The following is a 25710-nucleotide window of genomic DNA, read 5'->3' as shown; positions in this document are numbered from 1 at the left end:
TTTAAACTGCTATTGCAGCTCTTCACAGCAGCGAAGCAGACAATAGCAAAGGCCTGGAAATCTCCTAATCTAATAGTGAATGAAGTTAAAGAAAGGATGAATAACTCTATGACCTATGCTAAAATGACAGCAATAGATACGGACATGATCACCAAGTTTGAGAGAATATGGAAACCTTGGATTACATATGCAATGCCAATATCCTTTAACCCTCCTAGCGGTATTCCCGAGTCTGACTCGGGGTGAGATTTTTTGGCTACGATCGGTAACCCCGAGTCAGACTCGGGCTCGCCTCGCTGCAGCCACAGGCTTGGTTTACTTACCTTGTCCCTGGATCCAGCGATGCCACCGCGCTGTGTGAGCGAGCGGGACCTCGCTCGATTCACACAGTGTCTCTGTGTGCCGCCGATCTCCGTTCGCTGCGACGTTACGACGCACGAGGGCGGAGAACGGCGCCAAATTCAAAACGGTAAACAAACACCTTATCTTATAGATTACAGTACTGTATGTAAAAATACACACCCCCCTTGTCCCTAGTGGTCTGCCCAGTGCCCTACATGTTCTTTTATATAATAAAAACTGTTCTTTCTGCCTGCAAACTGTAGATTGTCCATAGCAAACAAAAGTGTCCCTTTATGTCAAAAATGGTTTTAGAGCAGCTAGAAAACAGCGATAATAAATTATAATCACTTGCAGAATTGTGCGATAGCGATTTGTGGGGAAATTCGTCATAAAAAATAAAAGAAATGACAGCGACAATTCTGCAACTGAGCAAATTTCAGTGATTTTGAGTTGATTACATTATTGAATAATTTTTATTATAATTATATTATTATTTGTTATAATTATTTATTATATTATAATTTATAATTTTTTTTTTTTTTTTTTATTTCATACCCGGGATGCCTACTAGACTCTTGTTTGGTCAGATTTAAGTGAGTTATTCCTAAGAATTACAGGCCTACAGTATAAAACACCAAATTTCCTTGCAAATAATGGTACCGCTTTCAGCACCTTTTTTTGAAATAATCATAGCGCCAGGGAGGTTAATAATGAAGTACTTATGCCATGGTAGCCTAAGCATTACAATTACCTATTGTACTTTTTAGTCAGTGGCAGTGGAACTCGGCCTAGTCCTGCAGACTCCGTTATTTTACCCCCGACCCCCTTTTTTTTCTTTTTTTTTTTCTTCTCTCTTCATCTCGGTTATTCTTTTTATTTAATTTTTTCTGTATTTGATTCACTACTATGTTTTCCAAACTCTCGTTATTAGCTTGATATTTATTTGTACTAGCCGAAATTCTAAATTAGGAATTTTATTAATACAAGACGTTATTGTAATGTAAGTCGCTTTATAGATTCTTGCCTATATGTTATTGATGGTAATTCAACTTTTTTTTTATCAAATATTGTATCTGTTAAATCTTCATTAGATTAATATACATTTGTATAAGCGCAAAGGAGTTTCTTCCCTATGTAATGTATTTGTTATATGTTACTTGTACAATTTTTCTGAATCACATAATAAAGATATTTTGACAAGAAAAAAAAAAAAAAAAAGATTAAAAGTAAAATTCCGAGGCCACGTGGAAAAAGGTGTTATGGTCAGATGAGACTAAAAAGGAACTTTTTTCTTTTTGAACCCAAACTTCGGATGTGGGCCAACGTGAGTGCCTTATTGTTATTTCCCCCCTTACCCTCTTTTAAAAAGGAACTATTTGGCCTCAATATCAAATAATATGTCTGGCAGAAATCCATCACCTTCCAAATAACACCATTCCTACAGTAAAGCATGGAGGTGGTAATATCCTGTTATTTCTCTGCAGCAGGGACTGCAGCACTTGTCAGGATAGAAGGAAAAATGGAGGGAGCAAAATACTGTCAAATTATTGAGGAAAATCTGCTGCCCTCTGCCAGAAAGATGTCAATGGCAAGAAACTTTACCTTCCAACATAACAATGACCCAAAGCACAAAGCAAAAATCACCACACAGTGGTTGAAGGAGAAAAGGGTGAATGTCCTTGCATTACCTAGTCAGAGCTCAGACTTAAACCCGATTGTAAATCTATGGAATGACTTAACCACTTGCCGACCGCGCACCGCCGAAATACGTCCACAAGGTGGCTCTCCTAGGCGAGAGCACGTAATATGACGTCCTGTCTCTCAGCCGCGATAATGTCGCAATACCGAAAAAAAAATCGCTGATCGCCGCCATTACTAGTAAAAAAAAAATATTAATAAAAATGCCATAAAAATACCCCCTATTTTGTAAACGCTATAACTTTTGCGCAAACCAATCAATAAACGCTTATTGCGATTTTTTTTTACGAAAAATATGTAGAAGAATACGTATCGGCCTAAACTGAGGGAAAAAATTTTTTTTTATATATTTTTGGGGGATATTTATTACAGCAAAAAGTAAAAAATATTCATTTTTTTCAAAATTGTCGTTCTATTTTTGTTTATAGCGCAAAAAATAAAAAACGCAGAGGTGATCAAATACCACCAAAAGAAAGCTCTATTTGTGGGAAAAAAAGGACGCCAATTTTGTTTGGGAGCCATGTCGCACGACCGCGCAATTGTCTGTTAAAGCGACGCAGTCCCGAATCGCAAAAAGTACTCTGGTCTTTGGGCAGCAATATGGTCCGGGGGGTAAGTGGTTAAAGACCGCAGTCCACTCCACAAACGTTCACCATCAAATTTAACTGAACTTGAGCAGTTCTGCAAAGAAGAGTGGGCAAATATTGCAAAGTTAGTAATGACATATATGAACAGACTAAAGGCTGTGGGCCAGATTCATAGAGAACTGCGGCGGCGTAACGTATCGTCTTTAAGTTACACCGCCGCAAGTTTTCCTTGTAAGTGCTTGATTCACAAAGCACTTGAGTATAAACTTGCGGCGGAGTAACGTAAAGACGTCCGGCGCAAGCCCGCCTAATTCAAATGGGGCGTGAACCATTTAAATTAGGCGCGCCAAACGTTCTGCGCATGCTCCGTTAGGAAATTTCCCGACGTGCTTTGCGCAAAATTACGGCGCCCGACGTGTTTGTGAATGGCGATGTGCGTAACGTACTTACGCCAAAAACAAATTAAAATTCGACGCGGGAACGACGGTCATACTTTAACATGGCTGGTGTAAAGTTAAGCCATGAAAAAGCAGGCTTAACTTTGCGACGGGAAAAAACGACGTAACGCACGCGAGCACCTTCGTGGATCGCCGTAAAAGCTAATTTGCATACCCGACGCTGGAAAACGAGGCAAACTCCACCCAGCGGCTGCCGAAGTATTGCAGCCTAAGATCGGAAGGCGTACGAAGCCGTAAGCCTGTCGGATCTTAGCCAAATGCTGTTGTATCTTGTTTGTGAATTACAAATTAAGATACGACGCGGCAAATTTGAAAATACGCCGGAGTATCAGTAGGTACTCCGGCGTATTTCTTCTGTGAATCTGGCCCTGTATTTATGGCAAAATGTGGTCCAACAAAATACTGACATAAGGGGGTGATCCTTTTTCCAACTTTTTCTGACATGTTTATCTTTTACTAGGATGCTATAAGTTGCAGTAAATACAGCTGCATAAAACAAAACTGTGTCTGTCTTCATTTCAGACTGAAAAGCACAATATATTGTCAAAAGTATTGGGACACCTGCCTTTACACGCACATGAACTTGAATGGCATCCCAGTCTTAGTCCACAGGGTTCAATATTGAGCTATCCCACCCTTTGTAGCTATTGACTCTTCTCGGAAGGCTGTCCACAAGGTTTAGGAGGGGAATGTTTAACCATTCTTCCAGAAGCGCATGTGTGAGGTTAGGCACTAATGTTGGATGAGAAAGCCTGGCTCGCAATCCCTGCTTTAATTTATTCCAAATGTGTTCTATCGGGTTGAAATTCCCCCACCCCAAACTCGTTTATCAGGCACGAAAAAAAATAATGCACATAAATATATATATATATTATATTATTAAGTATTCCTTTGTGTTCCAACATGACTGGGCACCAGTGCACAAGCAAGGTCCAAAATGGGATATATATATATATATATATATATATATAAGAAACATAATATATACACCTAAAAATCAAAACCACAAAAAAATTACCCCCAAAATATAAATACCTGTAATAGAGATTGAACGGTTAAATGCACACAAATGTCCACAAATTAGTAACATGTAAATATATTTAACTGTACTATTTTAAAGGCAGCCAGAAAATGGCCATGGGCTAATATGATTTTTCCCTATAAAAAAAGTAACCCTTGGTACTAGTGCTTAAAAGTTAGTACTCACCGGATTGACACAGTACGTTTGAACCCGCATGTGAAAGCTGTTTGTGTTGTCCAGTCTTCGAATGAATGCAGTGATGTTCCAATATTGCTTATTAGGTATATAGAACAGTAATTGCTGCTCAACAGGCTCACCCAGATACTTGTAAGTGATATGACAGGGCAATTTGAATGGACATGACTAATGTTTATAGATTCTTTTGACAATTTTATATAACTCTTTAAGGTTCATGGTTTATGTTCTGTAAGCCAAGGTTTTCCACAAAGTGTTGGTTCCCCACAAACAAAATTGATTTATCATATGTGAACTTTTTATTGAGATGTATTTCATTTTCCACATGTTTTACAGATTTAAGCTGGCCATTCATTGTTTGAATTTTGTTTACGATGAACCAGAAAAAATTCACTTAATGGGTGGTCCTGTCAGTCCCCTCCTTAAAAAAATCGAAGGAGTTAGATGGAAATTATTTGGTCAAATACCCAAATTAAATAACCAATCTATCCATCTTAAAGCAGGGGTTCACCCTAAAAACGATTTTCTAACATTACATCCAGCTCACTCTCTACATTGACAGTATGCCATTTTTTTTTTTTGCTGTACATACCTCGTACAGCTATTTTCTTCCCCGGCTTCCGGGTCGGGACTCCCGCGGGAGTGGGCGTTCCTCTCCAGCAGGTGATTGACGTGATGACAAAAACGACCTCCCCCCGTCGCATAAGGAGCGTCACGAGTTGCCGAAAGAAGCCAAACGTCGGTGCGCAGGCGTCGTATAGTGCCGACTCGCCGTTCGGCTTCTTTCGGCAACTTGTGACGCTCCTTATGCGACGGGGTGAGGTCGTTTTTGTCATCACGTCAATCACCTGCTGGATAGGAACGCCCACTCCCGCGGGAGTCCCGACCCAGAAGCCGGGGAAGAAAATAGCTGTACGAGGTATGTACAGCAAAAACAAAACAACAAAAGGCATACTGTCAATGTAGAGAGTGAGCTGGATGTAATGTTAGAAAATCAGTTTTAGGGTGAACCCCCGCTTTAAATAGTGTGGACGTTTTTTTTTTTCTTTTTTCTAATAGTGTATAGCCAGTCTTACTTTGGTCAAGAGAAACATTTTCCAAAATTTTCCATTGTATTTGTTGATCATAGATAAAGCATAGTCCAATTTTCTCCAATGGAGAAAATCCTTTCTGACACCCAAAGGCAATTACATACTCCCTGGATCAACGCTGTACAATGTTAATCCTTCCAAGTATAATCCTCTGTTTATATTTGTTTACCTGGAAACACTTTCAGTCCTTTTTCAAAGTCGTTCTCCACATTTTCACGGCTCTTACAGTAAAGAATCTTTTTAATATGTAGAGGCTCAGCCTTCTTTCCATCAAAAAATGCCCCTGTAGTGATCCTTAGGTGTGAATTTTACACTTGTGGAAATGTATGTTACATGGCACATGCAGAAATGTTCTTTGTGCTTATGCAGTACCTTGAAAAATGTATCTTGAATTCTTCTTGAAATATAGCAGTGTACGTCCTAGTACAGTATGTGAAGGTGACTATGCACTCTTGAGCCTGCAGTCTGATAGCTGTATATTTGCATTGTGAATCTAAGACACCCTTTGCTCTGACTGATAGTCCCACAAGATTTGAAGTGAGATTTGATGGCACTCTGCCTGCTCCCTGTTCTCTTTGTTTAAGAGGAGAGATAGAAAAGTCCTGCCCCTTACCAACAGAGGCACAGAGACAAACTGCCATCGGCTTGCCTTTTTTGTTACATCTTCCACAGTTTGTCTTCTTCAATTTACTTTTTTTCTTACGTTCAATGAAGAACACAGAAAGAATGTTGACTGTAGGGTAAGGGTTATGGTGCTGCCTTTAGGAGTAGGACACTAGGCAGATAACAACAGGTAGCTGAGTCTCTTTTTCCCTTCTGGGGTTTTGTATGTAGGGTTGAGTGTTTTGGTTCTGGTTTCCCACCCTTTGATGGTCACTGCTTTGGGATATTACTATGGTCAAGATTCTTCCCGGGCTGTGTCCTTCAATGAATGTAAGAGAAAATTTTTTTTTTTTTTCTTAATACTCACCACAACATCCCTTTCTCTCATTCAGGTCATTAAAGCACACATCTCCCACCCCTCTGAGGCTGTTTTCTGTACTTCTTTGTTACTAATTGAGTTAATTGAGTTACATGTAGCAGATGGAGGTTTGTCCTTTAGTAAGGGTTGCCCATAGGTGGTGCTTTTTTTTATTATTATTTACCTAGCATCCTACTCCTGAATGTGGTTCAATAACACTACGGTTAAGATTCTTTCCAGGCTATGTCATGTTTTTTCGAAGGAGATTACTTTAAGCTAAGTTAATATTTCCTCATATACAGTATTGTCAGGGCTTGGACCTGAACCTGGCATCTCTGCTGTGTCTGGCAGTTGAGATGCTGGAAGGCTTTCTGCCTGATTGCTTAAATAAACTTGACTTGTGTCTTGTTTCTCGTGAACCTTGAACTCCTTGCACCTCCCATAAACTTCCTGATTTAAGCCATGTCTCTGCCCATCCTGTTTGTCAGATTATTGTGCTCTCTCCAGCCAGCCTGCTCTTCTCACTCCTGCTGCCATCTCTATCTTTGCTACCACTTATTACTGACCTTTGACTTGTTCTTTGACTACACTTCTGCTTGAGTTTTTGTTGAAAGGCTTTGAGAGACACGTAAATGTTCCTAAAGTTCTACTACTGTTTGCTGCAAGCAAGCAGGTTTTTTTTTTTTTTATTGCAGAAGAGACATACAATGTCTTATCGGCAATAAAATACACTTACCTGCCTTTTTGCAGCATCCCCTGGCTTGTAAACTGAGCTGGGCATGCATAGATCAGCTTACAACGTCCATTACAGACCTTGTGCACCAGAATGATGGCCTTGTATGATCATGCCAGAAGTCATCCTGCACTGGCCAATGAAAATGGCCTAAAGCAAGCATACCGGCAAAGAGACCAGTCCAGGAGAGGGATAGCACCATTGGAGGAAAGGTGTGTATAAGCTGTCTTTAGTTCCAATTTAAGTTTGCTCAAAGCTGCGCAGTTTACTTTTATAGACAGAAGACCCTTACCTGCATGGGGCAATGTGAACTACCCCTTTAGAGGTGTCAGTAATATATAGCTGGATTCATAGAGATTTACGTTGGCGTATCAGTAGATACGCCGACGTAACTCAGAATCTGCGCCGTCCTAAATTTAAGCGTATTCTGGAAACCAGATACGCTTAAATTAGGCTAAGATACGAGCGGCGTAAGTCTTCTACGCCGTCGTATCTTAGGGTGCAATATTTAGGCTGGCCGCTAGGTGGCGCTTCCGTTGAGTTCGGCGTAGAATAAGTAAATGCCTAGATACGTGATTCACGAACGTACGTGTGCCCGTCGCAGTAAAGATACGCCGTTTCCGTAAGAGTTACGCCGCGTAAAGATAAAGCTGCCCCCTAGGTGGCCTATGTTAAGTATGGCCGTCGTTCCCGCGTCGAAATTTAAAATGTTTACATCGTTTGCGTAAGTCGTCTGTGAATGGGGCTGGACATCATTTACGTTCACGTCGAAACCAATTTGTCCTTGCGGCGTACTTTGGAGCAATGCACACTGGGATATGTACACGGACGGCGCATGCGCCGTTCATAAAAAACGTCAATCACGTCGGGTCATAAGTAATTTACATAAAACACGCCCCCCATCCTCATTTGAATTAGGCGCGCTTACGCCGGCCCCATTTTCGCTACGCCGCCGTAAGTTTGGAGGCAAGTGCTTTGTGAATACAGTACTTGCCTCACTTACTTACGGCGGCATAGCGTAAATAGGATACGTTACGCCGCAGGAAAGATGCGCCCGGCTACCTGAATCCAGCTAAATGTCTAGAAGTTCAGAGGGAATGCAGGAGGCAGCTTTGAATGGCAGTAGAGGTTGGTTTGATGACAGACATATGCGTGTTTCTTGACAAACATGTAAGAACTTTCCCAGGCTTTAAAAATTACAGCCTTACCCAACTAATCCACGTAATGTTATCAGCCAATTTGGATATCAGATATTAGAATATTAAGGACCCATTCACCATAGTAATGCTCTGTGTCAGATGGGGCCACATGTTTACCTTATGAAAAACTACCCTTTAATTACAAGTGTAAGTAGACTTCTCACTTCTAATTGCCTAATAAAATGCAGTAAATCTTCGGCACACACCCTCCGCTCTGGATGACACTCAACTCCACACATCTTCCTCCAGTCAGCCAGAAAATATAAACACATTATTGCTGCTGTCAGGCTGGTGTAAATGTAATGCCAAGGATTGTAAATCATTTTATTAATCAGTTTTCATCGATGTTATATGTGATGCGAAAATAATTTCATGCCCCTGAACAATACCCTTCTCCATTTAAAACTAAAATCACACCGACTGAGCTGTCAAGTTAAGTCACCTGCTGTCTTTTTATGTCCCTTGGAGGTATTCTGTACCTCCCTATAACTGCAAGTCAGAAGGAACCATCTAGGGGTGTATCAGGCAGTAGGTAGAACCATAGTCCATAGATCCTTGTGTTCTGTTTGCCTTTTTCTCCCACTGTTTGGGTCTTCTTTTACCGTCTCTGCTAAAAAGAAGAATACATTAAGCTCCTTTAATATGTCCTCATAGCTGAGGTTCCCCTATGTCCTTTATTATACTATGATTATTATTTTTGGTTAACCACTTGAGATCCGCGCTGTAGACAAAAGATGTCCACAGCGCGGCTCTCAAGTGCCAAGTGGACGTCTTTGGACGTCTTTTTCTGTGCATTACCCGCACGCGCCGCTGGGAGGGCGCGCAGCGGGTAAACACTGTGCCGGCGCATCGCTGGGAAGCCGATGCATGTACCTGGCGGCCGCGATGTCCGCCGGGTACACGCGATCGGCGGGAACACAGCAGGGATGTGGAGCTCTGTGTGTAAACACAGAGCTCCACGTCCTGTCAGGGAGAGGAGACCGATCTGTGTCTCTTGTACATAGGGACACAGCATCGGTCACCTCCCCCAGTCAGTCCCCTCCCCCCACACAGTTAGAACACACCCAGGGAATACATTTAACCCCTTCCTCACCCCCTAGTTTTAACCCATTCCCTGCCAGTCACATTTATACAGTAATTAGTGCATTTTTATAGCACTGATCGCTGTATAAATGTGAATGGTCCCAAATTTGTGTCAAAAGTGTCCGATATGTCCGTCGCAATATCGCAGGCCTGACAAAAAAAAAATCGCAAATCGCCACCATTACTAATAAAAAATAAAAAAATAAATCATAAATCTATCCCCTATTTTATAGGCGCTATAACTTTTGTGCAAACCGATCAATATACGCTTATTGCGATTTTTTTTAACAAAAATATGTAAAAGAATACGTATCGGCCTAAACCGAGGAAATTTTTTTTAATTTTTTTTTTAAAAATTGGGATATTATTATAACAAAAAATAAAAAACTTGTTTTTTTTTCCAAATTTTCTGTCTTTTTTTGTTTATAGCGCAAAAAATAAAAATCGCAGAGATGATCAAATACCACCAAAAGAAAGCTCTATTTGTGGGAAAAAATTATAAAAATATAATTTGGGTACAGTGTTGTATGACCACGCAATTGTCATTCAAAATGTGTCAGCCGATGGTTGTGCCTACTAACGATCGTTTTTTTTCTATCGGTTAGGTATCCATCGGTTAAATTTAAAACAAGATTGTTTTTTTTTTAACCTATGGATAAATAACCTATGGGGCCCACACACGATCGGTTTGGTCCGATGAAAACGGTCCATCCATTCATTCTTTTTGGATTTGTTAAGTATTAATATAAATACCACAACACAGTATATAACAGTAGGATATACTAGTAGTTTTATTTACTGTGATTTAAATCAATTTCTCAACTTAGGAAATGGGAAGGGTGGGAAAAAAGCATGGAGGAAAAGGATGAAATAAAAAAGGAAGAGGTAGGGGGAACAAAAAAAGATATTTAAAAAAACATGCAGCTTATACAATTTACAAACAAATGCAGCTTATACAAAATAAAAAATGAATATAAGGCAAAAAACTAAAATAATTAACCATTTATTTTTATTTATTTTTTGGCATCGAGTCCAGGAAATCTTTTTGCCTTTAAACCATAAATCCAGTGACTTGAAGTAATCTTATGTCGAAATCACCTCTTTGGATCATGGACCCTACCTAGGCACAAAAAGTAAGTTAAGGTTGTTTTACATGCTAAAAAATCATGTATCGTGCAATACTAGATCTTACGTTTCTTGGGGCTTAATCAAAGCTTAAGACATAAATTTTTAATTGGAATTTTGTTTTTTCAACATAAAAACATTCACAATTTACGAGTTATGTTGTTCTATGTTGTAGTAAACAAAGTGTGCCAAATCAATAAACTGTCCATTCGGTAGAGCCCTACTTTTAAGTGAAGTATGGTACATAGCACATGTGCCACATCCATATGTTTCCTTCATATTACAATAATTTACAGATGTACGTAGTCACTTTGTGTAGTTTTATATCTTAAAGTAGGAGTGCAATGAAAGTAAGCACTGGGCTAAAAGACACCACTTTAGAAATAGGATCATAATTTTGACACCTAAAGCCAAAGTTTATGCATGAAATCTTTTAATTGTGGATGTTGTCAGAAAACTAATAATAATCCTAGTTGTTTTATCTAGTAATCTGTCCTTGTCTTTACTTGCTTGTCTATCTGTATCAGATAATACAACACATTTTATTTTTTTAATGAGTTGTTTATGTGTAAAGCCTTGTTAACTGAGGCATTCATCCAGAAAAGTTGCTTTGAAATCTAACGACAGATTCAAAATATGCACTACCTGTAAAATTGTATTGCCCACCACCGGTTTTCTGAAAAGAGAAGTAAAAAACGAATTCTCACATCTTCAAACCATAGTATCCAAAAAAATATGTTTCTGTGCTACAAAATGATAATGTGAATTTCAAGTTCATCTGGTCCACAAAGTCCCTCAACAACTGTGGCATATATTGATTGGTTTGCCTAAAAGTTATAGCGTTTATAAACTATGGTAAAATTTAATTTTTTCCTCTCTTACTAGTAATGGCGGCGATCAGTGACTTATAGCTGGAACGCGATATTGCGGCAGACATACTGACACGTTTGATACTTTTTTGGGACTGGTGACACTAATACAGCAATCAAGGCTAAAAAATATGTACTGTTACTGTACTAATGACTGGCTGGGAAGGGGTTAACATCAGGGGCAATCAATGGGTTAACTGTGTCCCTAACCAGTGTTTTACTACACGTGGGAGATAATTTTACTAGGGGAAGAGATGAAATGTATTCCCTGCTTTGCAGGAACACAAATTCCATCTCTTCTCTCCTGTCAGAACAGCAATTTGTCTACATAGGCAGTCCGCCGTTCTGTCTCTCTGCACGATGATCGGCAGGTGCCGGTGGACATCAAGACCACAGTACCCACCAAATGGCTCCTGCTGTGTGTAATCACCACCACAACCAGTGCACATCTGCGCCCCCTACCCTAAAATGTCAGATCACATATATATACAGTATGTGATTCGCCACAGAGGTGCCGCCCTGTAGCAGTGGTTAATAAAGAAGATGCTATGACTGTGGAGCACATGATTGCCAACCTTTTTTAATCAGATGCTTTTTAACAGTTCATGCCACTGTGGTCTGGGCACAGGTGCTGCTCTTTTGATAGTATGATAAGTTGGATGTGTTGAAGCGCCGCACTATTGTACTACAGGTTCACATATGGTGGGGCTAATGTGGTTCCCATTGCTGTACCCTGTACCTGGAAGTAATGTGCACCAAAAAATATATAATAAGTGTTAAAAAAAACTATGCTATAGCTGAAAAATCATTTGCACTTTACTAGATGTCCAAGTTATACTTTTTGAAATTATTGACTGCATATTTTATCAACTTGCACAGTAGTGGTCCTTTCAAGTATGAAGCTGTTTATACAGTACATTTTTTAGGATAAATTTGCTATCACTTATTGTTTGAAGAGCCACTTGCTTTTTGAGACTACCATTTTTGTGGTTTCCAAGCAGGAGAATTATAGAGGAAGTAAACCGTTGCTTTTTTCTGACCTGCAAAATAAAGGCATAATGTGCTAGTATGCGTCACATACTAGCACACTATGTGAAACTTACCTGCAAACGAAGCCCTCCACCAATGCTTTGTCAATTCTGGAGGACACATCCATCTTCACCTGTCTTTCTTTCTGGTCCGTGGACTCCAGCTATGTGACTGGCTGGAGTTGCGCAAAGACACTATGGTGCATGCACACGGGAGCCACCGTTTGCGGCACAGGGCTCTGAAGAAACGGCACGTGGCCGTTCCTTCAGGGCGCATGTTGTATGACTTGATCAGCTGCATATACAGTAAATATATCCTAAACGGTGCACATTTAAGAGATATTTACACTACCTATAGGTAAGCCTTGTTATAGGCTTATCTATAGGTACAAATAATCATTGAAGTTTACAACCACTTTAAGGATGAATGAAACATAAATATTGCTGGTTCTGAGCAATCACATAACTATTATTTGTGTCTTAGGCCCCATACTCACGACCAAACATGTTTGTTGAAACTGGCCCGCGGACCAGTTTCAGCATACATGTTTGGTCGTGTGTAGTTACGAGCGTACAGAATTTCACCGTACATTTGCCCGCCGGGCCGTTTTTCAGCAGACATTTATTTCCAAACTTGTTTTAAAACCGTCCGCTCAAATCCTGTCCGAACGTACATGTTTGGTGGTGAGTACACAAAACCAACGTACAAAAACCCCGCGCATGCTCAGACTAAATGAGGCCACGGGAGCGCTCGTTCAGGTAAAACTCACGTTTGTTTGGGATATGGCACATTCGTCAATAGAAAGATTAATTCTAGCAATAGAACACTGAAGCAAAACACACAATAACCAACGCTTGATGCCGTCGTTTTATTCATTCTTCTCTTGCTATAACTAATCAGTTATTTAGCTCATGTTATTTCAACTGAGTTGTTCCATACTGAAAAGTGACATTTGTTAGCTGTGATGTAGTAAGATTTTTGCAAACTTTTATTGGCCCGACGTATCATATTTTTAGTGGTCCTCCACATTTCAAATTTTTTGCTTTTAATGTTTAATGGTTATCTTTCCCACTTTCTTTAGGTGTTTATAGTTATGTCACCATTTAGAATATTTTAATAGGAAATAGTTTTGATTTAGCTTTTGTTTGTATATTTAACAGGATTTTTTTGAAGGTTGTTTAAATTGTCTACCATGTTGGCACACAAAATGACCCCCCCCCCCACATGAGTTAGTGAATATTTTAGATTAAACATTTTATTTGTTTGTAATGTTTGATGCCTAAAATAATACCCACAGTATTACAAACAATAGGCACGTTTTTCAAATCAACAAAAAGGCTTTTATTTTAGCAAATGATAAAAAGGAACAAAAACAGAATGGCAGCACTTGAACAGCTAGCAACATACATGCAAACTTGCATTTGAAACATGGTGAAGGATAAACTAGCCAACCTCAGGAAGCACACAAAATAAAATCTGAAGCAGCAGCACATAACCAAAGGAACCCAAGCTGTGGTAGTCCAAACAAGATGCCATTTGTGGGGGATCAAATGGAAGGCAGGGCATCAACGTCTCCTCTTCCTTGCAACCTTCCTTCCAGGCTGCCTTCCAGCGGGTCTTCCCTGGGCCCTTGCAGGTGGGGATGATGTGGCAGCAGGAGAATGGTGTTCAGCAAGCCGGGCCGGGTCACATAGCCCAGTGTCTGGGGTCAGCAGCTCCCTCTGCATCCACCAAAGGGCCTGGTTGATCACGCCCTTTGCCAGTTGCCTCTGCTCCTCCGTGCCTTGATTCAGGTCATGTGCCACGGAGGCACTGTAGGCCTCAGTGGGGTTGAGGGGGGCCCTCATGATGGCACTCGCCTCCTGAATCATTTTCAGGCTGGCTTCCTCCACTGCCCCCAATTTCTTCTTACGGCCTGGTGGCCTAATATAAAGGGGAGGAGCCTGGCTGGTGGTGCTTGTCCTGGGGAGCTGCTGAACGCCACTGGGCCCGGCCTCCTCCTGGCTGCCACTGACCCCTTCGTCCTGGCTGACAGTGAGGAGAGGATCTGCCACCTCCTGGCTGGTCTCTTCTTCCTGTGTAAAAAAAAGGGACATGTTGTAATATATTTAGGAATATACTCACTCACATTTTCATGCTTGAATCTTATTTTTTGCCTTGAATTTAAACTTGAAAACAGACTCACCCTCTGACCCCTGCAGTTGTCATCCCTGACACCTATTTGTTTGCCCACGATTTTAGATTTTTACTTCCCAGCTTGTATTTTATTAACCAATATCAAGTCAAGAATCAAACAATAATTAATATTATTACATAAATAGTTATGAAACTACTATACCTCATCATCGTAGAGGCGCAGATCTGCCTCTCTGTCAGCCAGGCCCTCTTCATCCGACTCTGCAGGGCTGTGGTGATCTGGGGAAGTCCCGCTGGGAGGTAGCGTGGAGGGAAGGTTGGGATTCAGACTTGACATTGATGGCCTGCCTTCCAGTTGATCCCGCAAAAATGACATTTGGTTGTAATACCACAGCTTGGGTTCCTTTGGTGGTCTTGCTGCTGCTCCAGATCTTAGCTGCTTTTGGTGAGCTTTGTACGCTCTCCTATATGTGCCCCTGAGGTTGGCAAGTTTATCCTTCACCATGTTGGCACTGCATTCTGGCACCCATGTTCTCATGTATGCTGCTAGCTGTTCAAGTGCTGCCGCTCGTACGTCCTTATTGTGGTAATGGTCCTGCTTTGAATCCCACAGGATGGGCATTTCCCTAAATTTATCCAGCAAATGCTGGATAATGTCTTGGCTCTGCAGGAGATCCATTGTGAAGTTATGATTTACTTTTTTTTATTCTAGATTGAAAAAATGAAAAGAAACCAAAAACACAATTAAAAAAAGCCTCAGCATTTACATTGATAGAATATGTTGTTTAAAAAGTAGTACCTATATAGAAATACAAACACAGTGTCTCTTGTTTAGAAAATGCTGGCCAGCTCTGCCCCATTGGTTGGTTTTAGCTAACATTTTTTTTATACATGCCGCCCCTTTGGTTACATTGCAGGAAATAATATAAATCTACTACCATACACAATTATTACAAATGACAGCATTCATCAAGGCACTATTGCATGTGTAGATATCCTGCCCCTCAGCATTGATTACATGAAAGAAACTTCCTAATGACCTCTGTCCAACCAACACAGAACAATACTTGGCCTGATCTGAATACACCCTACATAATTGATAATGAGTCACAGCATTTTTGACCTCTCTATTTTGTGATGTCTACAAAAGCATTTGGGTACGAAAATCACATTCTGGTATCCAAGAGACATAATAGCTTAATAAAACTGTGCAACCAACAGACCAAACCCCCATCCCATTGCTCTACATTTTAGAGCCCGCTGCTGATCCCATGTTTAAATTTCTTACCTGCCTCTCTCACAATCCTCGTTTCTTCCGCTCGCTGAATTAACACGTAACCTACGTAATCACGTCAAGCGCCTTTTATCCACTCCGCGTATGTATGAAACGCCGCCCTCGTCACCTTTGCCATGCCCCTAATCAATTGAAAAACTAAATATGGCGTTAACTGTGTAGGTTCTGGAATCGCGCGAATATTCTCCGCGTAACCTACGTCAATACGTTGTTGGCATTCGCGACACTCCGCATATGCAATAATCCCCGCCCTCATCTCCGCCCCTGACGGGACATTTCCTCGTTTCCACGCCCCTAATCTCTGTGGGAAGGAAAGATGGCGATGTCACACGAGCGGGCACGGAGCTCTCATGGCGCAAGTGAAGGGACAGAGGCAGGACCGTCCCGATCCAGGCCTAAAAGATATAAAGCCACTAATATGGCGTTCGAAGAAATGGTGGAGTTGGTTTACATCATGAGGAGGAAGGATTATGATGGTGAATGTGGGCCCTACAAAACACCGAACCGTAGGAAGTCACACATAATGGACAAGGTGGCAAGGAGAATGAGGAGAATGTTTGGTGTCACCAGGTCAAAGGAGCAACTACGGAAGCGTTGGTCCGATTTAAAATTGAGGGAGCCACATCACATGAAGAAGATACTCAAAATTCTGCGTAAAAGTAAGTCCATATTATTTAAGGGGGGGGGGAATGTCTGCAATAATGTGTTGACATGTATTTTTTCACATCTGCCTCCTTGGCCTGCTTGTACTTTTGAACACGTGTAGATACTGTATTGTGTTTATGTCAAATAACAACCTTAAACAAATTTTGAGAAATAGTAAACACGCGTAATATGACATTGTTTAGCAAAAATGTGACGTTACTCCAGGAACAACACACCTGGACATGGCTGACTGGCCCCAAACTTGGTTTTCCAACATTGTTGAATAGCAAAATCACAGAAATTAAATTGAGTGAATGTGACAGGCAAACAAGATTCATTCTCCAAAATGCAAATAAAGCTGATGTTTTAACATCTGGAAATGCAAAGCACCTGTGTCTCAATAATCAAAGTATATTTATTTGGAGGGTCGACGAGAATTAATGTTTTGGGGGGACATCCATTTGTGTCACTTCTTTGCAAAAAAGGGGCAGGATCAGAGCTTGGCCTAGAACTACGCCAAAAATGGAGGATTTCTGAAAGAATAAACAACCAAAAATCATCATAAATGTATCGTCTATGCAATGTGTGCGATTTATGATATACAATATCTGTGTGCTGATGAGTATACCTTTTGTTTTTTATTATTTCTTATAGGGGAAAGAAGACGCCAGCAATTGGAGGAGGCAGAGAGGGCCAGACACCCGGAAAATCAAACACCTCCACATGTTGAGCAGGAGGAGGCTGGGGAAGGAAGAGAGGAGGCTGGGGAAGGAAGAGAGGAGGATGTGGAAGGAGAAGAGGATGTGGAAGGAGAAGAGGATGTGGAAGGAGAAGAGGATGTGGAAGGAGAAGAGGATGTGGAAGGAGAAGAGGAAGGAAGAAAGGAGGAAGGAAGAGAGGAGGAAGAAGTTATTTTGGACTTAGAATTTATATCAGATGAAGGGCAAGTGGCGGAAGAACAATTTGGCGAATTGCAAGAAGGTGGATTGATGGATGAAGGAGGAGTCGAAGATGATGGGGAGGTGGTGGAAGAAGGAGGAGTGATAGAAGATGATGGGGAGGTGGTGGAAGAAGGAGGAGTGATAGAAGATGAAGAAATTGGGGATGTGGAAATTATCAGGCCATCAGGTCAGTGTCACCCCTATATTAATAGGGCCAAACATATGCAGATAGGCTGGAAATTATTTACATATTTTGAATGCCAATTTGTTTCTTTTTAGGGGATGAAGATGGAGTAGCCCATTTTTCACGTGCAAGTGCTTCTATAATTGTACAGCAACTAATGGAGTGCAGCACGGAAATGGACATTATGCGGGAAAGGATGCTAGTCATGGAGCAGAATGTGCGAAATGTCATTTCAGAGTGTAGCACGGAAATGGAGAACATGCGACAAAGGATGCTAGTCATCGAACAAAATTACAAAAATATCATTGACATGATGGGCCGTGTCAAAGACTGAACCACAGAAGCCCATCCCCCGCCCATCCCCCGCCCACAAAACCCTTTTTAATTTTTGTACTTTATAATACGCCAAAATTTCTAAATGCACACACAGTGTGCCAATATGTGCTATCTGCCATCACAGACTATCTATTGTCTGTGCTTTGTGGGTACAAACCCCTCCTCGATCCTCAAGTAGTTGAGAGGAAGGGTTTGCTCCCACAAAACACAGACATTGATCACCCATGATGTCAGATAGCACATGTGGCCATTTGTCTGTTTAACCAATGACATTTGGCGAGTTTTCACTGAATGTGTGCATTTAGAAATTTTGGCGTGTTCCAGTGTGAAAGCACACCATCCATATGACTGACTGCTGTTCTTTTTTTTAATTTTTGTTTGGTGTTGATCTTTTTTGGTTTGTAAATGTTTCCAGTTTCAGATCACAAAACGAACAAGAAATCTCACCTAAAGAAAGAAGTTAACTAATTTTAGTAAAAAAACTAAAAATTTTTGTGTTGTGTTAAAATCTTGTTGAAACAATTAGACACAAACAAATACAAAGCCAAAAAATTTTTGCGTATAGTTTCAGTGAAATTATTCTTACATTGTGTTTCGATCATTATTATTGCTAATCACTGTCAATAAAGACAAAAAAATAAATAATTAAAAGCCAATATTTTGTCTCAAGAATTTGCAGGAAATGTTTTCTGCCTAAAAATAAACATTTCTTGTTAAAAAATGACTAAAATAAAAAAAAAATAATGAGACATCAAAAGCAGAAAAATGAGTGGCTTCTTATTTCTAGACTGAATACCCAGTTAGTAGATGAGTGAATAATGTGCAAATGTGGTTAGTTAATACATCTGAGTAAGTAAATTTGGCACTAGAAGTGCACTATTTTTGGAGATAACCTGGAAGACAGAAAAATAGAGAAAAAGCAGTAATGACAAACAACTGTATAAAGTCCAATGGTCTAATTATTTATTAGTTGTGAGAATATTCCTTTCTTTGGGGGCCGAATTAGAAAGAAATATGATCTGGCATAGCAATGGCCCCCCGACCCATGAAGTACTCAACATATTTGTCGCGTACCTCACGAGCAGATTGGGGGGCCAAGCCAGCGCGACCAGTGTCCAGGCCAGGAATGTTCTCTGAGGGTAGTCCTGCCTCAGAGCCCATGGAGGCTAGGTACGTCTGGGAGTGCCTGCGTAGAAAATTGTGCAAAATGCAGCAGGCAAATATAACGGTGTTCAATTTATATTCCGCCAAATGTATCGATGTCAGGAACAGGCGGAACCGGTTGCTGAGGATCCCAAAGGCATTCTCGACTACCCTCCGAGCCCTGGACAACCGAAAATTGAACACACTCCTCTCTGAGGTGAGGGTCCTCTGGGGAAAAGGCCGCATTAGGTGAGGTCCAAGGCCGAAAGCCTCGTCCGCTAGGAACACAAACGGAAGTCCTTCCACATTATCTTCATCTGGTGGCAATGCCAGACCACCAGTTTGGAGACGATCATAGAAATCAGTCCGTGCGAACACTCCCCCATCTGACATCCGGCCGTTCTTCCCCACGTCCACATATAGAAACTCATACTGTGCCGACACCACCGCCATCAACACGATACTATGATAACCCTTGTAATTATAATAGTAGGACCCCGAGTGGGGTGGGGGCACAATGCGGACGTGTTTCCCATCTATTGCTCCACCGCAGTTAGGAAAATCCCACCGCTCGGCAAATTGGGAAGCCACAGACTGCCATTCCTGTGGTGTGGAGGGTAGCTGTGGGGACAAACAAAAAAAGAGATTTAGTACTTTGGCACATAAACATTGCAAACATAATCCTACAAGCATCCTTGTGCAACTTTACATTTTTAAAATAGCATTTTCAAATTATGAAGGGAGAATTTCGGGGCACAAATATATAGGCCCACTTAATTAATAAGAGACTCCCCAGCCCTCTGATGGGGACAAAAACACTTTGAAGGGGGGGTGGGGGGTGTTTAAACTGTTTTTAGAAAACAAAAAAAAACAAAAAAAAGTGGCAAGGTGGGGGTTGGCCCGAAGATAGCATGCTGGACAGGTTAATATTGGGTAAGATCCAAATATGCAGGTAGGCCAAAATAAAAAGAACATGTAAAAGCTGATATCAACATGCATAGGGAGAAAAGGGAACGTTAGTTAAACACACAGCATATCTGGGAAATAAAATAAAAAGTTAGTTTGCCACATTATTAAAGACACATTGTGAGGTTAAAATGAGGAAACTTACCTTCATATACTCCTTGTGCATAACTTTAATGATGGCAGCACACGTGTCCGGTATGATGACCCCAAGCGCCTGCGGAGAGATGCCTGTTGAGAACTTGAGGTCCTGCAGGCTCCTCCCAGTCGCCAGGTACCGCAACGTGGCAATAAGCCTCTGCTCGGCCGTGATGGCTTGGCGCATCACAGTGTCCTGCCTCGTGATATAGGGGGACAGAAGTTCCAGCAGACTGTTGAATACGGGGTCCGTCATGCGGAGAAAATTCCTATAGTCATTAGGATTATTCTCCTGGAGTTCCCTAAGCAGAGGCATATGTGAGAACTGGTCACGCTGGCGCAACCAATTCTTGGTCCAGAAACGCCTCCGCCCCCTGTTTCTGGCCAAAGTACTGGAATAATGAACATATCCAGCAGCCATCCCATAAACAGCACCAACTCGCGAAAATTGACGCTGCTGCTCCATCATGGCTTCAAACCGGCCGGCTGGTCAGTCAAGAACACACTCCAACAGAAAGCACAATCAAATCCAGCGGTACCTGCAAAGAACGCACGACACACAGATACGAACGCACAGTACGAATCTGCTAAGCAGAACGAACTGCACGCCTGTACCCGAATGCCAACTACGTACCCACAAGCACACGCACTGAACGAGAAAATACTACCTGCTAAAGCCTGGAGACCGAGAAGCGCGAATCAGCTCTAACCAAACCTTCACTAACACGAGCAAAGCCGTAACTAGCAAAAGCGGAACAGAGGGCGTCGCCATTGACTTTGGCCTTTCCCTTTATAGTGACGTCAAACGTGGATTACGTGCACGCGTTCAGGTCCGCAGGGAAATATCGTCCGCTGGTGTGTACAAGCCAGCGGGCCAAATGAAAAAACAGCCTTGTACGCCGGAAACAGCCCGTCGGACATTTCGAACGGACATGTTTGCTCGTGAGTACTCGGCCTTAATTGTACCATTCTATACTTGCTCCTTTTATTGAGTTTAATGATAAGTGTTATAACATATATTATAAATTGGACATTTCCTTTAGTTGGGGAGATCCATATGTATACACATCTTATAAATTTATGTGAATATAATAAAGGCGATCTTATTTTTCCTCGATCACACTTCAACTACATTTTTTTATCATTATTTCCTTCACATAGTATTGTTGTGAGCAATAGGGAGCTGTAATCTGAAATAGTTCTCTTTATTAATCATATAGGTGTATACCTGTTTATCAATACCCAATTAGTTTTGCACTAATGTATGTCGTGCCACCTGCCCCAAGTTCAGCGTTAACGTATGCATTCATTACATTAAGAGATTTAGGAAGCACTGTACTGGCACCATTTCTAGATTCCACCTGCAATAAACTGCCCATTCGGTAGAAACCTACTTTGATGTATGGTACATAGGGCATATGCCACATCTGTATGTTTCCTTTATCTTACAGTAATTGGCAGATGCATGTCGTTTATAGTCACTTTGTGTAGTTTTATATCTCAAAGTTGGAGTGCAATCAAAAGTAAGCACTGGGCTGAATGACACCACTTTAGAAATAAGATCATACTTTTGCCACCCAAAGCCCAAGTTTATGCATGATCTGAACAAATTAATGGGGTGGGCAACTACATGGCAAATGAGGTTTAATGTAGAAAAATTTTATATAATGCATTTGGGGGGGCAAAAATATGAATGCAATCTATACACTGGGGGGGGAGAACCTCTGGGGGAATCTAGGATGGAAAAGGACCTGGGGGTCCTAGTAGATGATAGGCTCAGCAATAGCATGCAATGCCAAGCTGCTGCTAACAAAGCAAACATAATATTGCATTAAAAAGGGGATCAACTCCAGAGATAAAAAAACGATAATTCCACTGCTCTACAAGACTCTAGTCCGGCTGCAACTAGAGTAGAGTATGCTGTACATTTCTGGGCACCAGTCCTCAGGAAGGATGTACCGAAAATGGAGCGAGTACAAAAAAGGGCAACAAAGCTAATAAACGGGAGATGGAGGGGGGGGGGAGCTGCTGATCAAGATGGCTGCTCCATAGGGCCAACATGCTGCAGTAGGAACACGTGGAAGGAGCAGTTGACTGGCGGAAAATTTGAGTGTTGGACACTGGTGCGCTTGATGTAGAGCAGCGGTATTGTACTATACCACCATGCCTGCCTATCATCGTATCTGATACAACTGTGTGGAGCAGCGCGGAACCGCGAGGATACCAACCTGGTGCTTGGATTGCCGTTCACCAGTAAGGTTAAACTAAGAAGGGGGAGGCAGAGCGGCAAGCTGAAGAGTGGAGGAGACAAAGAACCAATCGGTGTACCTGTGTCTGCCTGTGTCTGCGAACTTGGGTCGGTGGGATCAAGGAGCTAATAACCTGCGTACCTTTAGCAGAGATTTCACAGCAAAAATAGACAGGGGATCGGAAAGCCTCGGCGAGCCTCGGCTGAAACCCGGATGGGAACTGAGAGTGGCCAGGAGAGCACGGAGACACATATGGTGTGAGAGACTGAGAGGAAACCGGAGACACCAAAGGAAGCCAAAGCTCAAAACGCCCAAAGCATCTAAGCGGATGGTGAGTGAGTGGTCTAAGACCCCACAGTGATAACGTTTAACGTTTAACACTTAAAATACAATCACCTAATAACTGCCTTAACAAGCACAATAGAAGAGAAAATATCTGCAAATACTTGTGAATTTAATACCTGTACCTGCACTTATCAAAAGACATTAATCAAAAGCAACTTATCATTTATTAAAAGCAACTTATCAAAAGACACTCAACACCTGCACCTGCACTTATTAAAAGCAAGATGGTGGAAAAGACAAATTGATGGTCAGAGAGGGAATAAGTCAGATAAAGGTATATATAAATATATCCCCCAGGACTGAGGATTGAAAAAAAAGGAAATTTAAAACTTTTGCATCTGTGCGGCTTTGCACTTTTTTTGCGCTATTTATTCTCATTTTTTTTCCTCCTCATATATATGGCAAGACGTGGCTAGACATAGATAAATAATAGTTTGGTTAAGCCTGAAGATAGAAAATAAAAAGATAAGAGCCAGAGGAAAAGTGTATCTGTAAACCATGGCACCCAAAATAAATAAAACCCCACAATCCCAAAACAAGAAAAAGGATAAAAAAGAGGATACAAGTAAAAACACTACAGAGGCTCAGTCAACTCAAACAACAGACATCAAAGACTTTTTCCAACAATTACAATCCCCACAAACATCACAATCGTTGCAAATATAGCAGTGTCTATTAAACTATAGCCAAATCGTCCACAACGTTGGGAACATCAGGGGAAGAGGAGATAGGGCACATTAGAAACAGTTCACCAATAAACACAGTTAGACGAACAACAGAATTGGAGGAAATGGAAAAAGAAAAATGGGATATGAGAACATATATTCGTTCTCTTCCGACCAGGGTGAATATGGATCAATATGTACACAGATTGGAAACATCATATAAAATGGAAATACAGGAGCTTAAAACATCTATGCAGAATACCCAAGAAAAAATTTATACGAGAATGACAAACATGGACCAAAAAGCAGAGGAAAAAAAACAAAAGCAAGATCAACACTTAAAACGAACTATAAACGCTATAGATGATCAAGAGAATAGAGATAGAAGAAATAAGAATTAGAGGCTTATCCGAAAATGTGAGCTCAAAGAATTTAATAACAACATTGCAAACTATATTTAAGGAATTAATACAGAATCCATCTTCAACAGAAACAATAATTGATCAAGCACAGAGTAATGGGACCCAAAAGATCAGACCCTGACAGAATACGAGACGTTATTTGTAAGCTGCATTATGCTCATATAAAGGATAAGATTATGATATACAATATGAAGGGATACATTTAATATTCTTCCAGATCTATACACACACTAGATAGGAGAAGAGCACTAAAGCCCCTTCTAGAACAGCTTACAGAGAAGAACCTCCAATATAGATGGAAATTTCCATTTCAACTGCAACTTCAATATGAAGGATGGACGGTGGCCTTTAGGGACCTGAAGGATTTGCCAGAATTTTTTAGGCCCCTTCGGCTACCTGAAGTAAAAATATAAGACTGGCCAAAAACATATCTTGGAACATTTAATAAGCCTTAAGGAGGAAATTAGGGTGTGGGGCAGGGGGGGGATGGGATACTGGAGAGTGGGATGGGGGAGGGGGGAGTGGAGGAGTAAATGGGGGTATGTAAGAAGAGAAGGGAATATCTTTATACACTATAGCTGACGCACAATATAAACACGATAATACAATGTCTTCTTTTTTTACTTATTTATTTATGTATTCATTTTTATATATATATATATATATATATATATATATATATATATATATATATATATATATATATATATATATATATATTTTTTTATCACATCAACACTGATAAATTATTAATCAATTATTAATAGTAAAATAAACACATCCTGTTTCAAGAGACACATTTTCGTTCAGATCACATTCCTAAAATAAATAATAGAAATGATTTTACTTGGATTTATGATACATTTCCATATTCAAAATCAAGAGGAGTGTCTATTGCGTTCCACAAAGACACACCCCATCAAATAGTGCAAAATTGGAAAGGCAAAGATGGCAGGTCCTTAATTATAAAGGTAATGCTATATGGAAAAATGTTTACAATCATTAACCTTTACCTACCAAATAAATAAATAAAGGCTGGAATAAAAGCTTTGGTGGACGCAATGGATAGCAGAAGGTACAATAATTATGGGTGGAGATTTTTAATTTTATAATGGACGCAAAAATAGACACTACTAGTACCCACTCCAATAGAAAAAACAATCAATTAAAAGAGTTTAAATATTTACTGGGAAAATACCAAATGATAGATATATGGAGGGCTCAACATCAGACAGAAAAAAAATATTCGTATTACTCAAACATACATAATTCATATCATAGAATAGATTATTTTTTTATTAGTCAATCCGGTCTTATGATGACTCCTTCAACAGTTATAGGAATTTTTTCCTGGCCAGATCATGCTCCGATATATTTGGAACTTGAGATAACTGAATATAAAAAAACAGTGGGAATGTGAAAATTAAATGATAACTTAATTAAAAATAAATAATGTGGAAAAGGAAATCAGACAGGCAATAAGAGAATTTTTGCTAATTCGCGAAAGAGACGATAACTCAATTCCCATGCAATAGAAAAAACTAAAATGTGTGCTGCGGGGACCATTCATCAAACATGGATCAAGGTTAAAAAAGGAAAAAGAACAGAGAAAATCTCAACTAATGGTGGAAACTATAAATTTAGAAAACAAGCATAAACAAAACCCAAAGTGTCAGTTCACACTACAGCGACTTGGGGTCTGACTTGTCAGACCTCAAGTTGCCCCAAGTCGCTGGTAGGGATGAGCCAAACACCAGAACTTGCGAACACACCAAATGTTCGTGTGAACTTTAGAACCCCGTTAAAGTCTATGGGACTCGAACATTTGAAATATAAAGTGCTCATTTTAAAGGCTAAT

At 40.6% G+C, this 25710-nt stretch overlaps 1 protein-coding gene and 1 long non-coding RNA gene across 4 annotated transcripts in view; one reads left to right on the top strand and one right to left on the bottom strand.

The window, feature by feature from the left end:
- Positions 1-4433, bottom strand: part of LOC120926926 (mucin-2-like) — a 69604-nt gene extending 65171 nt beyond the window's left edge. Inside the window, exon 1 of one of the 3 annotated variants that reach the window (XM_040337228.1) lies at positions 4293-4433. In XM_040337228.1, the coding sequence (XP_040193162.1) occupies positions 4293-4322 (30 nt within the window). In that variant the 5' untranslated portion in view covers positions 4323-4433. The remainder of the gene's footprint in view (positions 1-4292) is intronic. The other 2 variants (XM_040337235.1, XM_040337244.1) reach the window with 2 other exon arrangements.
- A 5670-nt stretch (positions 4434-10103) lies between these two features.
- The window catches only part of LOC120926920, a 58155-nt gene continuing 42548 nt past the window's right edge, over positions 10104-25710 (top strand). The window contains exon 1 of the long non-coding RNA XR_005747003.1: positions 10104-10501. This is a non-coding gene — a long non-coding RNA (uncharacterized LOC120926920). The remainder of the gene's footprint in view (positions 10502-25710) is intronic.

Source organism: Rana temporaria, chromosome 1, assembly GCF_905171775.1.
Source record: "Rana temporaria chromosome 1, aRanTem1.1, whole genome shotgun sequence".
Lineage (NCBI taxonomy): Eukaryota > Metazoa > Chordata > Amphibia > Anura > Ranidae > Rana > Rana temporaria.
The sequence above is the reverse complement of the archived record's forward strand: the minus strand, read 5'-3'. Positions and strand labels throughout refer to the sequence as shown.